Source organism: Diadema antillarum, unplaced genomic scaffold, assembly GCF_040938485.1.
Source record: "Diadema antillarum isolate AM-2024a unplaced genomic scaffold, OU_Dant_1.0 seq00000618_RagTag, whole genome shotgun sequence".
Taxonomy (NCBI): Eukaryota; Metazoa; Echinodermata; class Echinoidea; order Diadematoida; family Diadematidae; genus Diadema; species Diadema antillarum.
Genome location: NW_027271541.1, coordinates 594,131 through 612,500, shown reverse-complemented (window position 1 = coordinate 612,500; position 18,370 = coordinate 594,131). Strand labels below are relative to the sequence as shown.

Here is an 18,370-nt window from a genome sequence, read left to right as displayed (position 1 = left end):
ACAACTTTGACTGATATTAAATTTGCCAAAGGTATACTGTGCAACTGATTTTGAAAGATTGCTCATGCTCACAATCTCTCAGTCCCTCATATATAATTTCACGCACGAGTTCCATTTTGCAGCACCTAAACAAAAAAAATGTGAGGAAAAAAATCCCCAATCAGTCCCACATACACAAATTCATGTACAGTGAAATTATCTGACCACTGCACACCACAAGTCCCGCATGTTTTATTTGGTATATGCGCTACTGTGGCCAGTTCACACTCACCTTCTAATTCTTCCTCCTCATCCTGGAAGAATTCTTGGAGTGGCTTCCTCTTGGGCCGTTTGAGTGTGTTGAGGAGCTGTTGGATCTTGGCCGAAACCTTGCTGTTGACTAGCTGGCCTGGTTGTTGGGAAAGACAATCAAGCAAGGATTGCATTATCATCACAACTCTAAATTCTTCTAGAAAATATTCTCAATAATTCATCAATGAACTGATGGACTCTATCTGATCATGACTTTAAGATTTCTCTCAAAAAGTTAATAAAAAAAGAATGAATTCACTGAAGACATGATCATCATACTTCTGAATTTCCTCTTCAAAATATGGTCAAACAAATATATTTCACTGAAGACAACAACGAGGAAATCAAAAGGGTAACAATAACGCACATTCAGAAATTAATATCACATCAGTACATATCATGTTCAACAAATTCACCATCAACACGTAACATCAACTCAATCTATGCAGCTTAAACACAAAATTCTGACCCTTTTTTATTGGTCATCTTTTAGATGTCATCCTTTAGACTTTACATGGGCAAGCACAATCACGGGCACACCCTACCCTACATTTGAAATGCATGCCACAACACACTCCTAGATGTAGGAAACATTCCAAATCTGCAAAAGACAAGGTCATTGTTGTTGTTTTTCTGCAGTGCACTTCTTGAAATCTGTGACATGAGTGCAGTTCACTTTAAGAAAGCACATATCCATGTCTTGGAAAGGTGGGGAAGAAAAAAAGAAAAGAATAAGAAGAGGTACTACGTTGAAATGGTGCACGACTGTGATGTGCATGTTTTGGGTCTGCTGGCAACAGCCTCGTCACAACACAATGCTTCCCCAAGGTGATAACATGTCACGAGGGTGTGATGGCGTGCGACATATTACCCCATCAACAGAACTTAAAAGGAAAAAAAAAACATCTCCTCAACAATCCCTCTCCCCTAAAAACAAAAATTTCAAACAAAAACAAAAGCCTGATTCAAATGCAAATGAATCATTTATTTCTGACACATAGAAGGTATATTGTTCTTTTTCAACAGATAATTGGTGAAGGGAACAGGGAACATACATTGTAAATTCCCTTTGACTTAAAATGTCTACAAAATATTTAATATACTAGCAGAACACACACACATGCAACATATCTAAAACCAAACATTTGAGCTTGCCATGATATAAAGTACATAATCAATAATGTTTCTGTTCTAGCATCACATCAACTCTGAGTAAATGACTCATTACTGCACGGGCACTGTTTTATCAGTTTCCAGGAAATGCAAGTCCGCATTTTGAAATGAAGAGTCTCGCAGAACGACTGCCGCAAAAGAGGGACACATCCGTATATCAGTACTATAATCACCACCCCTAGTCCCATGTGGCCTAAAAGATGTAGTTATATAGGCACTGTTGTCTGCTGGTACTTCCCCTGTCTCCCTATGCACCGCACACTTGATTGCGATGACAGAAGGACTTGCGAAGACGCCAGGATATTTCCTCCACACAACCCTTCACGTGATACGGGTTACAGCATTATTGGCCGAGACGTGGTTCTACGTCGTATCACAGGGAAACGGATTCTCCTATATCAATCCATAGTATCTGATACTCTGCGAATAACCGACACATGTACGTGTACAATACCTGCATTCTAACTCCTGTTACAGTTACTCTCAGTTAAAGTGCTACAAATGAATCAAACGTTCTCCCTAACGGTATACCAGGGTGCTTAATACTCACACTTGCCCACCTACATGGGGCAATTACTAGAGTCACCACTGGGTAAGTAATAAATCTTAATGGGTATTTGCCAGACAAAAGTACAGTGACCTTGCCCAATTGCCCAAACAGGTAAATGGAAGGAATATTATATTTGTCCTGCCTTGAAAAACTGCTATGATACAGTTCATATAATGATGCATTCATAATGCCTACATACATGTACAATGTAAAAACCTGTGCAAATACCATCAACACCAGCTCCTTACATTCATAAAGCTTGTTTGGTTGGGGGGGGGGGGGGGGGAGGGAGTGTACAATGTAAAAACCTGTGCAAATACCATCAACACCAGCTCCTTACATTCATAAAGCTTGTTTGGTGGAGGGGGGGGGGGGGGGAAGGGGGGAGGGAGTAAAATGTGCCACCATGTTCATACATAGTTTGGGATTTGCACTCTTTCATCACGTCCAAGTTAACCCGTTGAGGATGGGATGATTTTGCTACAACACGCATTTCCCATAGACACTTGCCCGAGTATACTCGGGACACGTCCTCAACGGGCTAATATGAGAATAAAGCAAGATTATGTACACACAGTGCTGAATGGTGCTCTCCTATACAAAAAGGTCACATGCGTGTCTTTTCTAAAGGCTATCCCAGTGGTGTGCATCTGAAAGTTTGTCTCGTGGGTCATCTGAAGGTTCTGGCTTGGTCTCCGAATGTCTGCAGGAAGCACTTTCCTGGCATCATGTCAAGCGTTTAAAACTGCCATCCACCAATCCAGCCTGTAAAATGCTGCATTCAGCCCTCTGAACAGGCAACAGTAACACCACACATTTTCGCGGGCATGAAACTTTCACAAATTTTGCAAGGAGCCAAGATTCATGAGAGTATAGTAGTGTACATGAAAGAGTTTGTCTACAAAATGTCTCAAATGCCAGGGGCAATTTGTGAAAGTTACATGCTGCTATATTAAAAAAGATCACCGGCTCCAATTCTTGACAAGTTCAGGCGGCGAATGTTTCTGGTTTCCCAGTACGTCAGGTTTATCCACCACTAACCACTAACAAAAATAATTTCCTTCATATTACCTGTATTTCCTACATAAGATGCAGCATTCCAATTAATTATTTTTCTTTTAATATCTAAGTGTTTGCAAAGTATCAAATCCTGGCAAAAGCATGGTATGTGTAGCATTTCAGGGGTGAATGTGTGTGTAGCTAGCACAGCATTCAAACAGGACTTTAAAGGGACTGTACAGTACTGGTTGAGGCGAGGATTCATGTTTTGAACATTCCTAAGTGAGATAGTGAGAAACCTCCTATGAAATATGAAAGAGCATGCAGGGTTCTCGCCAGGAATTTCTTCACGCTTGTCGGCATTTCTGCGCGCTGTTCTGGGGGTGGGTACGGGAGGGGGGTTCCCCCTCCCGCGCGAAGCGCGGAAGCCTTCGCTAATGCTCAATACAACACAGATAAATCGCCGCTAAAATGCCACTAAATGCGACATTTTCACGGAGATGTAATGGACGTTGTGAGGGGCATATTCTCACAGAAACAATGCAGAAACTCCATACCTTTTGTTAGCGGCAGTTCCTTAATAATAAATGAAAGAGAAGTAGGTGCCGATGGTGGAGGTTCCGATTTCTTTTAGGCCTTTCCTGTTTCACTGTTGTAATAATTAGCCGCCTCTGCATCGCAACAACGCGAGCCGTGTTGCTTTCTCGCCGTCTGCTCGACCACGTGGTAGGCCTATTGCATGCAGATGCGCGAGAAGCGATCGAGAACTTTCGGGACATCGTTGCACTTTCCTTTCTGGGTATACTGCGGTAGTTTGGCCGTGACATCGAAGAGATATCATACAAAAATGTAATGATGGTCATTCTTCCGAAGGTTTGTTTAATCATAAAATGAAACGATTCATTACTGAGTAGTTCGAAGGTTTGTAATCGAAAACAACAACAACACCAAAGGTCCATACTACAGATGAATGTTCAAAATAAAACTGATTTCGTTCGAAGATTAACAAGCATTTTTACTTTATTATTTTCCGATCAACGAACCTTCAGAAAGGAATCTATTATCTATCATCGTTATTGCTTCAGAATAACAAACCCTCAGAATAAGAAAACACCCTTTTGGGGCCGTTGTTGTATTCCGAAATTATACTGGCAGAACATTCGAAATAACAAAACTGATTTCGTTTGGATATAAACGAATATTTTCTCCTTTATAATTTTTCTATTAACGATCATTCAGAATTAAGAATGTAGAGTATTATTTTGCCATTATTCTTTCGGAGTAACGAACCCTGAGGGTAAGAAAACTGTAACCGTTTTCATTTCTTCTTTATCGTTTTCCGATTAACGATCGTTCAGAATTAAGAATATAAAGTATTATATCGTTATTCTTTCGCAGTAACGAACCGTCAGAGTAAAAGAAAACTGTAACCGTTTTGGGGCCGTCGTTTTATTCTGAAATTTCACTGACGGAAACGTTCGAAATAACAAAACTGATTTCGTTGTGAAATGAACGGACATTTTTAAAAATCATTTTTGGATTAACGAACCTTCAGAATAAGGAATATAGCATTATTTTTTCATTAATCTGTCGGAGTAACGAACCCTAAGAGTAAGAAAAGTGCAACTGTGTTTTGGGCAGTTTTATTCCAAATTTCACTGGCAAAACGTTCGAAATGACGCACTGATTTCGTTTTGAAATTTACGGACATTTTTCTTTATTCAATTTTCGGTTAACGAACCTTCAGAATAAAGAATCTATTATTATTTCATCATTATACTTCTGTCGGAATAACAGACCCTTATAGAGTACGAAAACACGCTGTTTTGTGCCGTCGTTTTATTCCGAAATTTCACTGACAGAAACGTTCGAAATAACAAAACTGATTTCGTTGTGAAATGAACGGACATTTTTTCTTAATCATTTTTTGGATTAACGAACCTTCAGAATAAGGAATATAGCATTATTTTATCAATAATCTGTCGGAGTAACGAACCCTAAGAGTAAGAAAAGTGCAACTGTTTTTTGGGCAGTTTTATTCCAAATTTCACTGGCAAAACGTTCGAAATGACGCACTGATTTCGTTTTGAAATTTACGGACATTTTTCTTTATTCAATTTTCGGTTAACGAACCTTCAGAATAAAGAATCTATTGTTATTTCATCATTACTACTTCTGTCGGAATAACAGACCCTTATAGAGTACGAAAACACGCTGTTTTGTGCCGTCGTTTTATTCCGAAATTTCACTGACAGAAACGTTCGAAATAACAAAACTGATTTCGTTGTGAAATGAACGGACATTTTTTCTTAATCATTTTTTGGATTAACGAACCTTCAGAATAAGGAATATAGCATTATTTTATCAATAATCTGTCGGAGTAACGAACCCTAAGAGTAAGAAAAGTGCAACTGTTTTTTGGGCAGTTTTATTCCAAATTTCACTGGCAAAACGTTCGAAATGACGCACTGATTTCGTTTTGAAATTTACGGACATTTTTCTTTATTCAATTTTCGGTTAACGAACCTTCAGAATAAAGAATCTATTGTTATTTCATCATTACTACTTCTGTCGGAATAACAGACCCTTATAGAGTACGAAAACACGCTGTTTTGTGCCGTCGTTTTATTCCGAAATTTCACTGACAGAAACGTTCGAAATAACAAAACTGATTTCGTTGTGAAATGAACGGACATTTTTTCTTAATCATTTTTTGGATTAACGAACCTTCAGAATAGGAAATCTAGCATTATTTTATCATTAATCTGTCGGAGTAACGAACCCTCAGAGTAAGAAAACTGCAACTGTTTTGGGGCAGTCGTTTTATTCCAAAATTTCACTGGCAAAACGTTTGAAATTACGCACTGATTTCGTTTTGAAATTTACGGACATTTTTCTTTATTCAATTTTCGGTTAACGAACCTTCAGAATAAAGAATCTACAATTTATTATTTCATCATTTACTACTTCTGTCGGAATAACAGACCCTTAGAGTACGAAAACACGCCGTTTTGTGCCGTCGTTTTATTCCGAAATTTCACTGGCAGAACGTTCGAAATAACAAAACTGATTTCGTCGTGAAATGAACGGACATTTTTTCTTAATCATTTTTGGATTAATGAACCTTCAGAATAAAGAATCTAGCATCATTTTATCATTAATCTGTCGGAGTAACGAAAAAAAAAAAAGAATCTTGGTGGCGATAACTGATGCTGGTGTAGAGAAAAACAAAGACAGCTCGCTCAAAAGATGCTTCCTTCTTTCAGTTTATTTTCTCCCCAGTCATTCCTATCGTTCTCCTCCCATGAACCCCTGCCATGCAGGGACGATGAACAAACAAAATGTTACCGATGCTGCAATGAAAAAAGAAGAAGAAAGAAACACGTCCTCAAAGCAAATTATCTACACTTTTCAAGTTGAACAAATTGATGTTCGTAATGAAGAATAAAAAAAAAAAGCACGACCTCAAGCAGTGGGGAAACTTGATATCATGGCTTGTGGAAATTTCCATGAAATTTCCACGAAAGCCAGGTGTCAGATAAAGAATGTCGCGCGTATAGGAGTAGTACTGGCACCTTGCTTCAGTGGTCGTAAACAGCGTGTACATAGCATGTAAACCAACTGGGAACATTGATGAATGATCATTTATTTTCTGCCCGTGAAGGCCCCCTAACCCACCTTTTAACAAACCAAGCCAGAAGCACGTGGAGCATTACGTATACGTTGAACTTGAAAGACCATCATGACAGAATTACTATAAATTTCGGCCCGGAGAAGGAAAATGGAATATTCACGAATGACGTTTACAAATCCATAGAAATTGAAAAGGCTAAAATGGAACGCATGGCTTTTTAGATTTAAAAAAAAATAACCCACTGAAACTACCAAAACCTAAATAACAATTTTCATTTGCTTACTCCATCGCACGATCTTTTTTTCTTTTCTTTTTTTAACGAAAAATGGAGTTAATTTTCTCTCTGCGGCAATGCTTTGAACGCATCTAATTTTGCGTCATTGCCGATGGCCAGCTTCCTAAAGAATTGATACGAATCCTTTCAAATATACGAAACAAAGTCTAAAGATCCTGGATCCTGGCGGTGAATTTCGGTGGTATCATAAATCCTGCTCACTATCAAAATTTAATCATCTGTTCCTTGCGCCATTTTACCAACCAACTGTTCCTGAAAATTTCATCCTAATCTGTTCCCAAATTTTGACTTATTTTGCGAATAGAGAGACAGACAGGCAGACAAACTAACAAACAAACCAAAGCAGCCAAAAAAAAAAAATACAACCTTTGGCGGAGGGGGGCATGCATTTCATATCGTTTGTTTTTGCGTAACCCGACAACAAGCGTGACAACAAGCGAGCACGTGTCAGCCTTCTTGATCCTCAGCCTCCTTCGGCCTCCGAACCTCTCTTTCCGTCCTCTCTCTCCCTCTCACAATACACTGTACCTTTGTACATGCAGGCGGCTGTAAGTGGCCGGCTGGGTGCTTGTGCATGTGTGTGAGGATCCCAAATCAGAGCGCATGTGAGTGAGCAAGTGTGTGATGTGGTGTGTATCAGCAGGGAGGTGAGACCTCCCTGGTATCAGCTAGTACGTCGCTCTGTTGAGCCGCGTTGTTGTGATCGGTGCGGTGACTGCGTGGGTAAATTTTTGCGCTTGTATAAGTATGTAAACTGCTGCTGCTTTCAACATCTAGCTTCTTTTCTAGCCAGATAATAAAGACTGAAAAAGGCGAGAAATTGGTCCGAACTTAGCTCGTCAAGCAAGTTACCCTTGTCGGCAAGTTCACGCGTGGTGTTACCCTTGTCGGCAAGTTTTACCCTTGTCGGCAATTGCTTCTTCAAATCGCACGCTTGTCGGGGCCGACAAGGGTGATATACGCTGGCGAGATCCCTGGCATGTAATTCTAAGAAGGATTCAACGTTTGTTTCATGAAAATTGGTTTTCAAATGGCTGAGATATCCAAAAAAGTGATAATAATAAAAGGCGACAGGCCACGCCTTTTATTAGGATCAGTTTGTTTCACCTTGTTTTTGGATATCTCAGCCATTTCAAACCCGATTTTCATCAAATAAACTTTTGATACCCCTTAGAATTGCATGCTCTTTGACATCTCATAGTGTGGTTTCTGAATATCTTGCAATATATTAAAAGCTAAATCCTCACCTCAACCAGAACTGTACACACCCTTTAACGATTTTCAAAACAGGACTACAACAATTTCCAAAGCAGGAGCACCTTTAATAATACCTATCACAAACTAGAGCCTGAAAATGGTCAAATCCTACCTTATATTGTCAGGTAATGACCAATTACTCAAAGCCTGGATGCTTACAGCAATGTTATTACCTGATTTTTTTCCAGCTTGTGCACACTAATTATCGTCTACATCATCACTTTTGGGTGGGTCAGAGCGATATCGGTTTCTCTTTCCAATTAGCTGGTTATCTATGACACACAGCTTTATCAGAGCGCCCAGGGGGGAAAGAAATATGAGTTCATCTGCCACTGCACTGCTACTAGTGAGGACCTTTACTGAACATCTCCGTTGTAAAGACAGGCCAGTTAGTTCATGACGTTACAGACAGATATATGCCCAGTTTAGCTTTCACCTGCTGGCTGCACAATCTACCGGTAACAGATGAAGCACTGCTATACTCAAAATTGTTACATGGAAACATCAAAACTTTTCCACTCTTCTTTCAAGCTGACAAGATACCATGGAAATTTACTGAAATCATCTAGAAATTAACAAAGCAATTAGATAAAAAAATCTCCGTAATTGTCGCTGTAAAACTGGAACCGAGCTTGCTGTACTTATAGGCACATTCCTATTTGAACCAAATTGTTAGCTAATATGGAATTTCTTTTACGGAATATATGAAATAAAAAAGTAGAACATATCCACAGAATGAGAGTACTACTTCTCCACAGTTAGCTCAGTAATCTTTAAAAAAAAGAGTAAAACTATCATCGCAAATTACGGAGAGTTCATGGACCTCTTGTTTTGAAAAGAAACAAACAACTCCCCAACTTCCTGGTAAGATGAGTAGAGATAGCCTTCTGAAAAAAAAACAAGAGACCCGCGGGTCTAGCGCTCACCTGAGTATCGCAAGTTCACCTTTCACGCAGTCACTAATCTAAATTATTCACAGCTCTACCAAAATTTGACCAGGCATTCTCAAGTAGAAGATGAAAATGTACAATAAGGGCCCAATTTTTTTAAGATTCCTTAATTTGGGGGGATTGGGGCCCCCTGGGGCCCTCTGGGTGGGGCATGGTGCCCATTTTGATAAATTGAGATCCTGACCCCCTAGGGATGCTACCTGCCAAGTTTGACAAAAATCCATCATGAGGTTTTCAGGAAGAAGATGAAAATGTACAATTCAGGCCCCCATTTGGACCCTTCCAACCACCACCCCCCCCCCCCCCCCCACCCAAGAGGGGCACCCCTGGATCTCCTATGAACAAACTTGAAACTATAGTCATTAATGTACTCACTCATAGTATTATCTCAGCTCTATATATAACTTCTGATTCTAGAGAAGATTTATAAAGATTCCTTCATTTGGGGGATTTGGGACCCCTGGGGGCCCCCTGGGTGGGGCATGGTGCCCATTTTAACAAATTGAGATCCTAACCCCCTAGGGATGCTACCTGCCAAGTTTGGTGAAAATAGGTCATGGGGTTCTCAAGAAGAAGATAAAAATGTACAATTTAGGCCCCATTAGGACCCCTCCTCACCCCCTCCCTCCCCTGGGTCCCAAGGGGGGCACCCCTGATTCTGCCATGAACAAACTTGAAACTACAGTCATCAATGTACTAACTCATAGTATTAACTTAGCTCTATCACTTCTGGTTCTAGAGAAGAAGATTTTTGCGGATATTCCTTAATTTTGGGGGGTTGGGGCCCCCTGGGGGCCCCCTGGGTGGGGCATGGTGCCCATTTTCACAAATTGATTTCCTAACCCCCTAGGGATGCTACCTGCCAAGTTTGGTGAAAATGGGTCATGGGGTTATCAAGAAGACGATGAAAATGTACAATTTAGGCCCCATTAGAACCCTTCCCCACCCCCCTCCCCTGGGTCCCAAGGGGGGCACCCCTGATTCTGCCATGAACAAACTTGAAACTACAGTCATCAATGTACTAACTCATAGTATTAACTTAGCTCTATCACTTCTGGTTCTAGAGAAGAAGATTTTTACAGATTCCTTAATTTTGGGGGGTTTGGGCCCCCCTGGGGGACCCCTGGGTGGGGCATGGTGCCCATTTTAACAAATTGATTTCCTAACCCCCTAGGGATGCTACCTGCCAAGTTTGATGAAAATCGGTCTTGGGGTTTTCAAGAAGAAGATGAAAATGTAAAAAGTTTACGCACGACGCACGACGGACGACGGACGACGGACGACGGACGACGGACGACGGACGACGCACGACGCACGACGCACGACGGACGCCGGACGAAGGGCGATCGCAATAGCTCACTTGAGCCTTTGGCTCAGGTGAGCTAAAAAATCTACTTCAAAACATCCCACTAAATTTTCACTTCCAGTCATATTAAATGTGACGCTTGTCAACGAAATCAAAGGCGGGTCGTCGGTTCTATTGACATTGTGGGAGCGTGCACAGTGACAACCATATGGGCTTCTTCTGGCTGTTTTAAACATGTCACCTGCAGCAAATACATTAAACTAACACTTGGACACAACTGATGAATACATGACGATTATAGTATCTGAATGCACTTTACTATAGAATTTTAGAATGCCCTGACTGCCGAGGTTGGTAACTTTTGAACGATTTATCTTTCCTCTTGGCCATGCCAGTGAACTTTCCCTGTTTTGGGATGATTTCACAGATTATTTCTAACCATACTTTTAATATTTCCCTAAAATATCTTTGTTTTCATTTTTCACACTAGTCTAGAGTAACATAAAATTTGCACAAACCCCCCTCCCCCACAATTCTACACTGCAGAAATATTCCATTCATGTTCACCGCAATCCTAGCAATACAAGATTTCTTTTTTTCTCCAATGTAACCATTGCCATCACAAGGGGGCTTTTTCATATGCGCTGATTTCTGTGAAGTCAGCACAGAATAGAGCCATACCCCTACACTCCTGCCAACACAAAAGTGTCACTGCATCTACCAAGAAAGAGTCGATGTTGTTCCTCTTGTTGTGAATTTGACCCAAAACTGAGTTGACTTCTGGCTGCTAATTACCGTTCAAATTGAGTCGCACTCTCTCCAATATCCAGGACACTCACAGGCATGCATACTGTTTTCTTTCTGCTACAGAAGTAGAAAAACAAAACGCAGACCTCGGCGATAAATAACCTGGTAAGGAAATCGCTTCTTCCTCTGTGAGCTCAATGATAAGTCGCTTCTCTTTTTTTTTCCACTCTCTCTCAGAACTGGGGGGGGGGGGGGAGAAGGGGGAGGGGGAGAAGGGACTACGAGGAAAACTTTTTTTTCAGTTTGTCTGTCTGAATCTCTATGTTGCAGAAGGAAGCGAAGATTAAAAATTGGGGAGTGCATTTGACAAAATGATGAGATCTGAGATTTCCTGAAGTCAAGATATGCATAGCAATTTGTTGCCTCAGGAAATTTCACCTGACATAACAGATAGGGGCACAAACATAGAAGGCTACTCTCATAAAGGAAAGTCTGAATAAATGCAAACTCTATAGGGCAATAAATTAAATATCACCATTTTCATATTTTGTTAAAGGTCAGACCTATGTAATCGAATATGAAACATCATGTAGCAATCACGATCAGGTAAGCTCTGAGATTGTAGTACTTCTGGCAAAGTAATTGCCTAATATTTTGCATCTTCGTCGTTACCGAACTGAAATCATGTTATTATAGTGCTATATTACACATTTCTTAACCATTTCTGTACATTCTAGAGCAAAAACTAACAATTCTGCAGCTGTACAAGAACTATGCTTTCACTTTAAAGATAATATAAAGTTTTGGTACCTCAAAAGTTTCCCTGAGTTTCCTTGTCTTAGTTTGTGTTTCAGGTTAAAGTACCTTTCATATAACTAACACTGTGAGACTTACTCGCCCCAAAGTGCTCTCATGTCTTAGTAATCATGCAATAATGGTTTTGTACCAGAGCAGAGCGGGCTCTGAAAAATTCGAACGAGCCGTTAGTTTGACTCGACGCGGTACCGCAACAATCAATATACACGTATTGTACGAAACCATTATTGCATGATTACTAAGACATGAGAGCACTTTGGGGCGAGAAGTCTCACAGTGTTAGTTATATGAAAGGTACTTTAACCTGAAACACAAACTAAGACAAGGAAACTCAGGGAAACTTTTGAGGTACCAAAACTTTATATTATCTTTAAGCCAAGTGCCTCAGCACAGAAGGGGTTTAGGACACCTGTTAACGAAGCGAAGGGACATCTAAATTGACGCTTCCCTTGAGTGCAACTCTCTTCTTGAGACAGATGGTACAGACAGAACGTTGAAATTAGACGAATGTTTTCCTAGTGTCGGTCGACAGACTGTGAGTGGTACGCTGTCAGTCAAGAGGTCATAAAAGGCTTGACCATACCAGGGGGTTAGTGGCCTTGTCTCCCAAAGGTACGTAGAATAATGTTCAGTTTACAATGGTTCATAGAGATACATGCAACTATTATTCCACAAGGTTTCGACAGGTCGCTTTCAATGAATGGCTGAGCAATTTTGTAAAATCAGAAATATCACATGTGAAAAATGTTCATGTTTTCTTTCATAGCACACATGATAATTTGTATCTATTACATGAATGTATGATAATGACACAAAATCAATAAGTCAAATAAAATCAAATGATTGCGTGAAAGAATGCAGTATAACAACACTTGTGTGCAAGTTCAGTGCACACTTTAGAATCTCTTTAAAGTTATTCCTTGATGAGCGAATAAATCTGACATTTTGTGATTGATCAAGAAAAAAAAACCATATCATTATCACAGTCCCACATATAACTATTCATGCTGGTACTCTCTAGCACATTCAATTTTGTTTTAACTTTGCAAGACAGACATGGTCAGTAATCTGTGTAAATCTGGAAAAACATTGTTTAGCAAGTGTTTCTCTCTCTATCAAAAAAAAAAACAACAACAAATAATAATTACCATAACACTTGGGTGATCAGATCAGCAAATGTAGCGCATAGGCAAACTCCGAAAAACTTTATGTACCTCCATGTCCAAGAAGTATTCCATATTAGGAGATTTACAGCACAAGAGTCCTTGCAACTGCTATGAATTTCCAAACAATTCCACTCAAGGTCCGACGATGGTGACAAAGTGTAGCCTTCCAGTACGGATGGCAAAAATGTCATGACGTTGACACAACCGGTACCACCCAATGCACGCGCGTTGTCAGGGAAACCGTCCTAATGGAAAGTCGCAAAGTACATCTGTTCCCAAAACAGATATGGATGCTCGAAGCATTTGACAAATAGTTTTCTACAGCTGAGGCACAAAATGAATTGTTGTATATTGCTCCCTTCCCGCCCCAAATATGAAATGGTGATAGAAAGAAAATGGGGGGAATTGCTAAACGGGCAGATTCGCTAGAAGAAATTACTCACCGGTGATGGGAGACTTCTTACGGAGAGGAAACGTTGTTCCCCCCGTTTCCCTGAGGAAGCTACCGACCCAACGTGCCGACACACAGGTACACCCACACACACACTTACACACACACACTTACACATACACACTCGCGCACGCACACGCACGCACACACACACACACACACATGCAAACACACATGTTATACCAAGCATACTGCTTACCTCCATCTTCGGCATGCTTGCTCGACCCCTGCACATAGGCGATGTGGCCGGAGCTCGCTGTAACGTCTGGCGGTGGTTGCACAGCGCCCCCGGTCCCTGGAAATGGGAGAGGTTCGAGGGGTGTGTGTGTGTTGCCCCACGAAAGGGAAGGAGAGGAAGGGAGTCAGGAAAGGTAAGGGGGAGACACAGATGATGAAAAAGGGGGAGAGAATTATAAATGAGTGGATACATATGTGTATGTGCAGATGGGCAAATGAATAGAGAAGGATAGATGGACAGACAGATAGGTGGGTAATAGACAGGTGGATGGATAGATAGATAGATAGATAAATAGATAGATAGACAGATAGATAGGTAGATAGATAGATAGATAGATAGATACATTGTAGAAAGAAAGATAGGATGATAGACAGACAGAAAGAGATGCCGAAAGAAGATTAAAAAAGTCCAATTAAATTTAAAGTATATGCTTTATATATACAGCTGTATGAATGCACATTAAACATTAAACATATGAATCCATACAGATAACCATTATAACACTTTTCTTAAATGTCATGTATAAATACAGTATTTTTGTGATGTGCTTTAATAGTTATGTTTTTGATGTTACACACAATTTGTGTGACCTATGAACTTGCCAAAGGAAAAACAGGGAAAATATAAAAACTTGAGCATTAGCAGCATAAAAGGACAGCTAAGCAAATAATTTTGTATGTTTGCCATTGCAATTTATTCCATTCGTCAATTCTTTTGAATATTCTCATTCTATTTTCATTCATTTCTTTATTCATTCATCTCTTCATTTACTTTTCATTTTTTGTCTTTTGCAAGAGGGAATTGTCTTGCTGAATTGTACTCAGGTCTGACTTTTTGCTGCTTTTTCTTCAGACTTCTCCTTCAAGTTAACGTCACAAAAGGAATTTAAAAAAAAAAAAGAGGAAAAACAGAACAATACTGAAAAGTCGCAACGATCACACTTCTCTGAATCAAGTACAGAGGATTTGCTGTGACCAACTTTAGAAGTCCACTTTTGATTTTTACATATTCATGGGGAGAGTTGATCACAATGTTTCACAAGACAGAGACTGACTTTGAAAAAAAAAAAAATTGGTCAATCAGCTCAATTTCTCTCGCTGATGCCTTTAGTGAAAATTCTCTGGTAAAAATAAATACAGAAAGAAAAAAACACAACTAAACAAAACAAAAACACTTTGAGCATGCAATTGCATACACTTGATATGTAAATGTGTAGAGATACAATTGTACATTGTACAATGTCAGCTGTGTGAGAGATATGCACAAAGAATGTAGGACAATAGAGCGAGAATGGACACACAATGGCAACAATGGTTTCTACTGCTCACTGACATTCCAAGGCAATGACACTGACACAGCAGGTCTTCCAGGGACAGATGTACTGATTTCAAACATAGAGGGCGCTAGAGCACTAGGCTGATGGCTGACTAGCAGCAGATAGACCAGGAAGCTTCACTACAAGTTTTATTTTGGTGAGACACTGTCGAACACCTAGGACTGATATTGGGCTGGAAACTATTAGAAGCACGTTCCCTTTTAAATAACTACATGTTGTTCTGTCTAGTACAGCAGTTACTACTCAGCGACCTTGCAAATAATCTAGAAATTCTTCCATAGGTTGCTGCCTTCGACCTGACATTTCAATTTCCACTGCAGATTTTATTTCTATTTTTTAATTTTTTGAGAAAAGAGCAGGACATGCAGCAAATACAATTGAAATCTACCTTACCTTTCCAAAGGAGAATGGAAGTTTCTTAATGTGCAAAAGTTTCACCAAGTATTTTGTATTTCATTAGCTATCATTGTATTTCTTTTCTTTTTTTTCCAGGAAGGATTTATTCTTTTTTTGTGCACATGCCTTAATCTCTAAAGAAAACACAAAACCCTCAAAAACACATGCTTTCCAAAAACAAGATGAATGTCAGTGCGTCTACAAAACAGTCTACAGCGTGCCTATAATTATGGTTTCCAAGCAGAGCCTGTCCTCAGGTTATTGCCGATCTGTATTTCAAAACGTGAGATCCTCAAATCCTCCTGAGGGCAGAGTGGGCACAATGCGCCCCCGCCACGGAAAATAGCGAGCTGCTTTTGGCTGCTCGTGAACTCTCTCTCCGCAAAGCAAATGGCTGAACGGGGCACATTTATGTCTCACTTTGCACATGCACAGCAATAATAAAGCTGAGTGAAGAAAGTATTATTGCTTTCAGGACACCATGAGTTATGGTGGAAAAAAAAAAATCCACGCCTAGACTGCGATGGTACAAACAGTCCACTGTCTGGCGAGACTGGATTTTGCGCCAAATGTCACGCCGTAATTGGAAGCACTTTCATTTCTGCTGGGTATCCCCACGGGATACGGCCGCCGCGGAAAGGGAGGCGGACGATTTTTGTTGCCTCGCCGACGTGGCGGGACGCGAAGGGAGAATATGACGGCATTTTGCGATCTCTCAGATGGATGTTTGGGAAAAAACTTGGCAAAGCTAAGAAAATGTCATTGGTTTGCAGATAAACATTAGATTCTTGGGCTACAAAACTATAGATACAAACATTCTTGGTGGCCTATAGGGATTTGATGATATCCATGACATATTTTTGGAAATTGTCATTACAAGGGATGCAAACTTTTTCTTTGAAGCTCGAGGACTTTGCTTTTTACTCTGATTACCAACCCCACCTCCACGATATATTCAGTGTTGAAACTCAGCTTACTGTGGCTTGCTGCCAGCTTTGTGATAACTATATAAGTGCCCTCATATATTCCAATTCATGGATTTGCTGCAGTACTTGTTCTTAAAATTTTGGGACCTGGCAACAAATAAATTTCATTCACCCGCTCCTACTGCATACATATCAAGTCATGGAGTCCTGTTTCAGGTGCATTACTTGTTGCTATGTGAGACAAGCCTTGGGCAAGCAGTTGTTCCCTTGGCACAATCGAAGGTTTGTGCATAAAATTTTGATTACTAATCCCATCTGTTCTTCATGTACCACATTGTGAAATGTTGAAGAGGACATGGGGGGGGGGGGTGTATCATGATGCAGAGAGTTCAGATGGGTATTGAGATTGATGGAGGAAGTCTAGATAGGGGAGAAGGTGCTCATGAAACCTACAGCTGCTTGCAATGTCCAGGCCCCTGGTGCCTTGGGCGCCGCCGCGTCCAGCGCTGACGTGTCCGTTGGCAGGCTGCAGCCGGTGGTACATGGGGTTGAGCCCTGGCTCGGCGCCCACGTAGTGGAAGCTGGAGGGGGCCGCGCCCATCTCGTGGGTGTGGTGGGAGGACGAGGAGGAGATGGAGTCATCATCATCCGTCTCCGATTCTGGTGGGACGAAAAAGAGAAGACATAAAGATAGGGCTACACAGGGTCTGCAGGTCAGCAAACATCTACCCATCGGTATAAAAAAAGATTGAAAAGAGTTAGCCAGGAGATACCTGTGTGTTACAATCTCACATTTTAGGGGCAAATACACCGGTATTTCCTGAACCACAGAGATTTTTATATCCTCTTAAATATCTAGATGTGAAAAGATATTAAGGTGTTCAGGAAGTCTCCCGCCGAATCAGGGAGCCTTGGCAGCTACGAGTCTAAGAAAACAGTACAGCAAAATATTTTTTGGAACACCAGAAACAAATGTTATAATGATGATAATGACAAAACTCAATCAGCAGCACAGCACTACTATCCATATTCCTGACAAGCTTGGTTTCCATGTTTTCTAATCTTACTTCACCACCATAATGGATGACTTGCCACAACTAAATTCACCAATGAAATATTCTTTCTTTCCTACAAAACACCCATTCTTCCTCAAAATACCCATTCCTCCTCAAAACACCCATTCCTCCTCAAAACACCCATTCCTCCTCAAAACACCCATTCCTCCTCAAAACACCCATTCTTCCTCAAAACACCCATTCCTCCTCAAAACACCCATTCCTCCTCAAAACACCCATTCTTCCTCAACACACCCATTCCTCCCCAAAACACCCATTCCTCCTCAAAACACCCATTCCTCCTCAAAACACCCATTCCTCCTCAAAACACCCATTCCTCCCCAAAACACCCATTCCTCCTCAAAACACCCATTCCTCCTCAAAACACCCATTCCTCCTCAAAACACCCATTCCTCCTCAAAACACCCATTCCTCCTCAAAACACCCATTTCTCCTACTCCATCTCCAAACTCCCGGGGACCCTGCTACCAGACAGACAAACAGACAGACAAACGTTCACTGACCTGGAGGTGTCTCTATGGCAACCACGTTGGTATGCAAGGAATGCCTCTTGGATGGCAAGGGCATCTGAAGGTCATTGTGCTTGGCCAGGGCCGCCTTGACGGCTTCCTCTCGGACATCTGCAAAAGGAGAGAAGAGAAGAAAAAGAGAGAGATAGAAAAAGAAAGAGAAAGAGAGGGAAAGAAAAAGAGATCGAGAAAGAGAATATGGGGGGGGGGAGAGATAGAGAACATTAACATTAGTTGCAGGTCTGCACATTAGC

The 18,370-nt window shown here is 40.8% G+C and overlaps 1 protein-coding gene across 1 annotated transcript in view; it reads right to left on the bottom strand.

The window, feature by feature from the left end:
* The window catches only part of LOC139736001 (disco-interacting protein 2 homolog C-like), a 149,799-nt gene that overhangs the window by 16,351 nt on the left and 115,078 nt on the right, over positions 1 to 18,370 (bottom strand). Inside the window, exons 5-8 of the mRNA XM_071646750.1 lie at positions 18,111 to 18,227; positions 16,985 to 17,191; positions 13,835 to 13,930; positions 272 to 388 (exon numbers count right to left, since the gene is read on the bottom strand). Coding sequence (XP_071502851.1) covers positions 272 to 388; positions 13,835 to 13,930; positions 16,985 to 17,191; positions 18,111 to 18,227 — 537 coding nt within the window. The remainder of the gene's footprint in view (positions 1 to 271; positions 389 to 13,834; positions 13,931 to 16,984; positions 17,192 to 18,110; positions 18,228 to 18,370) is intronic.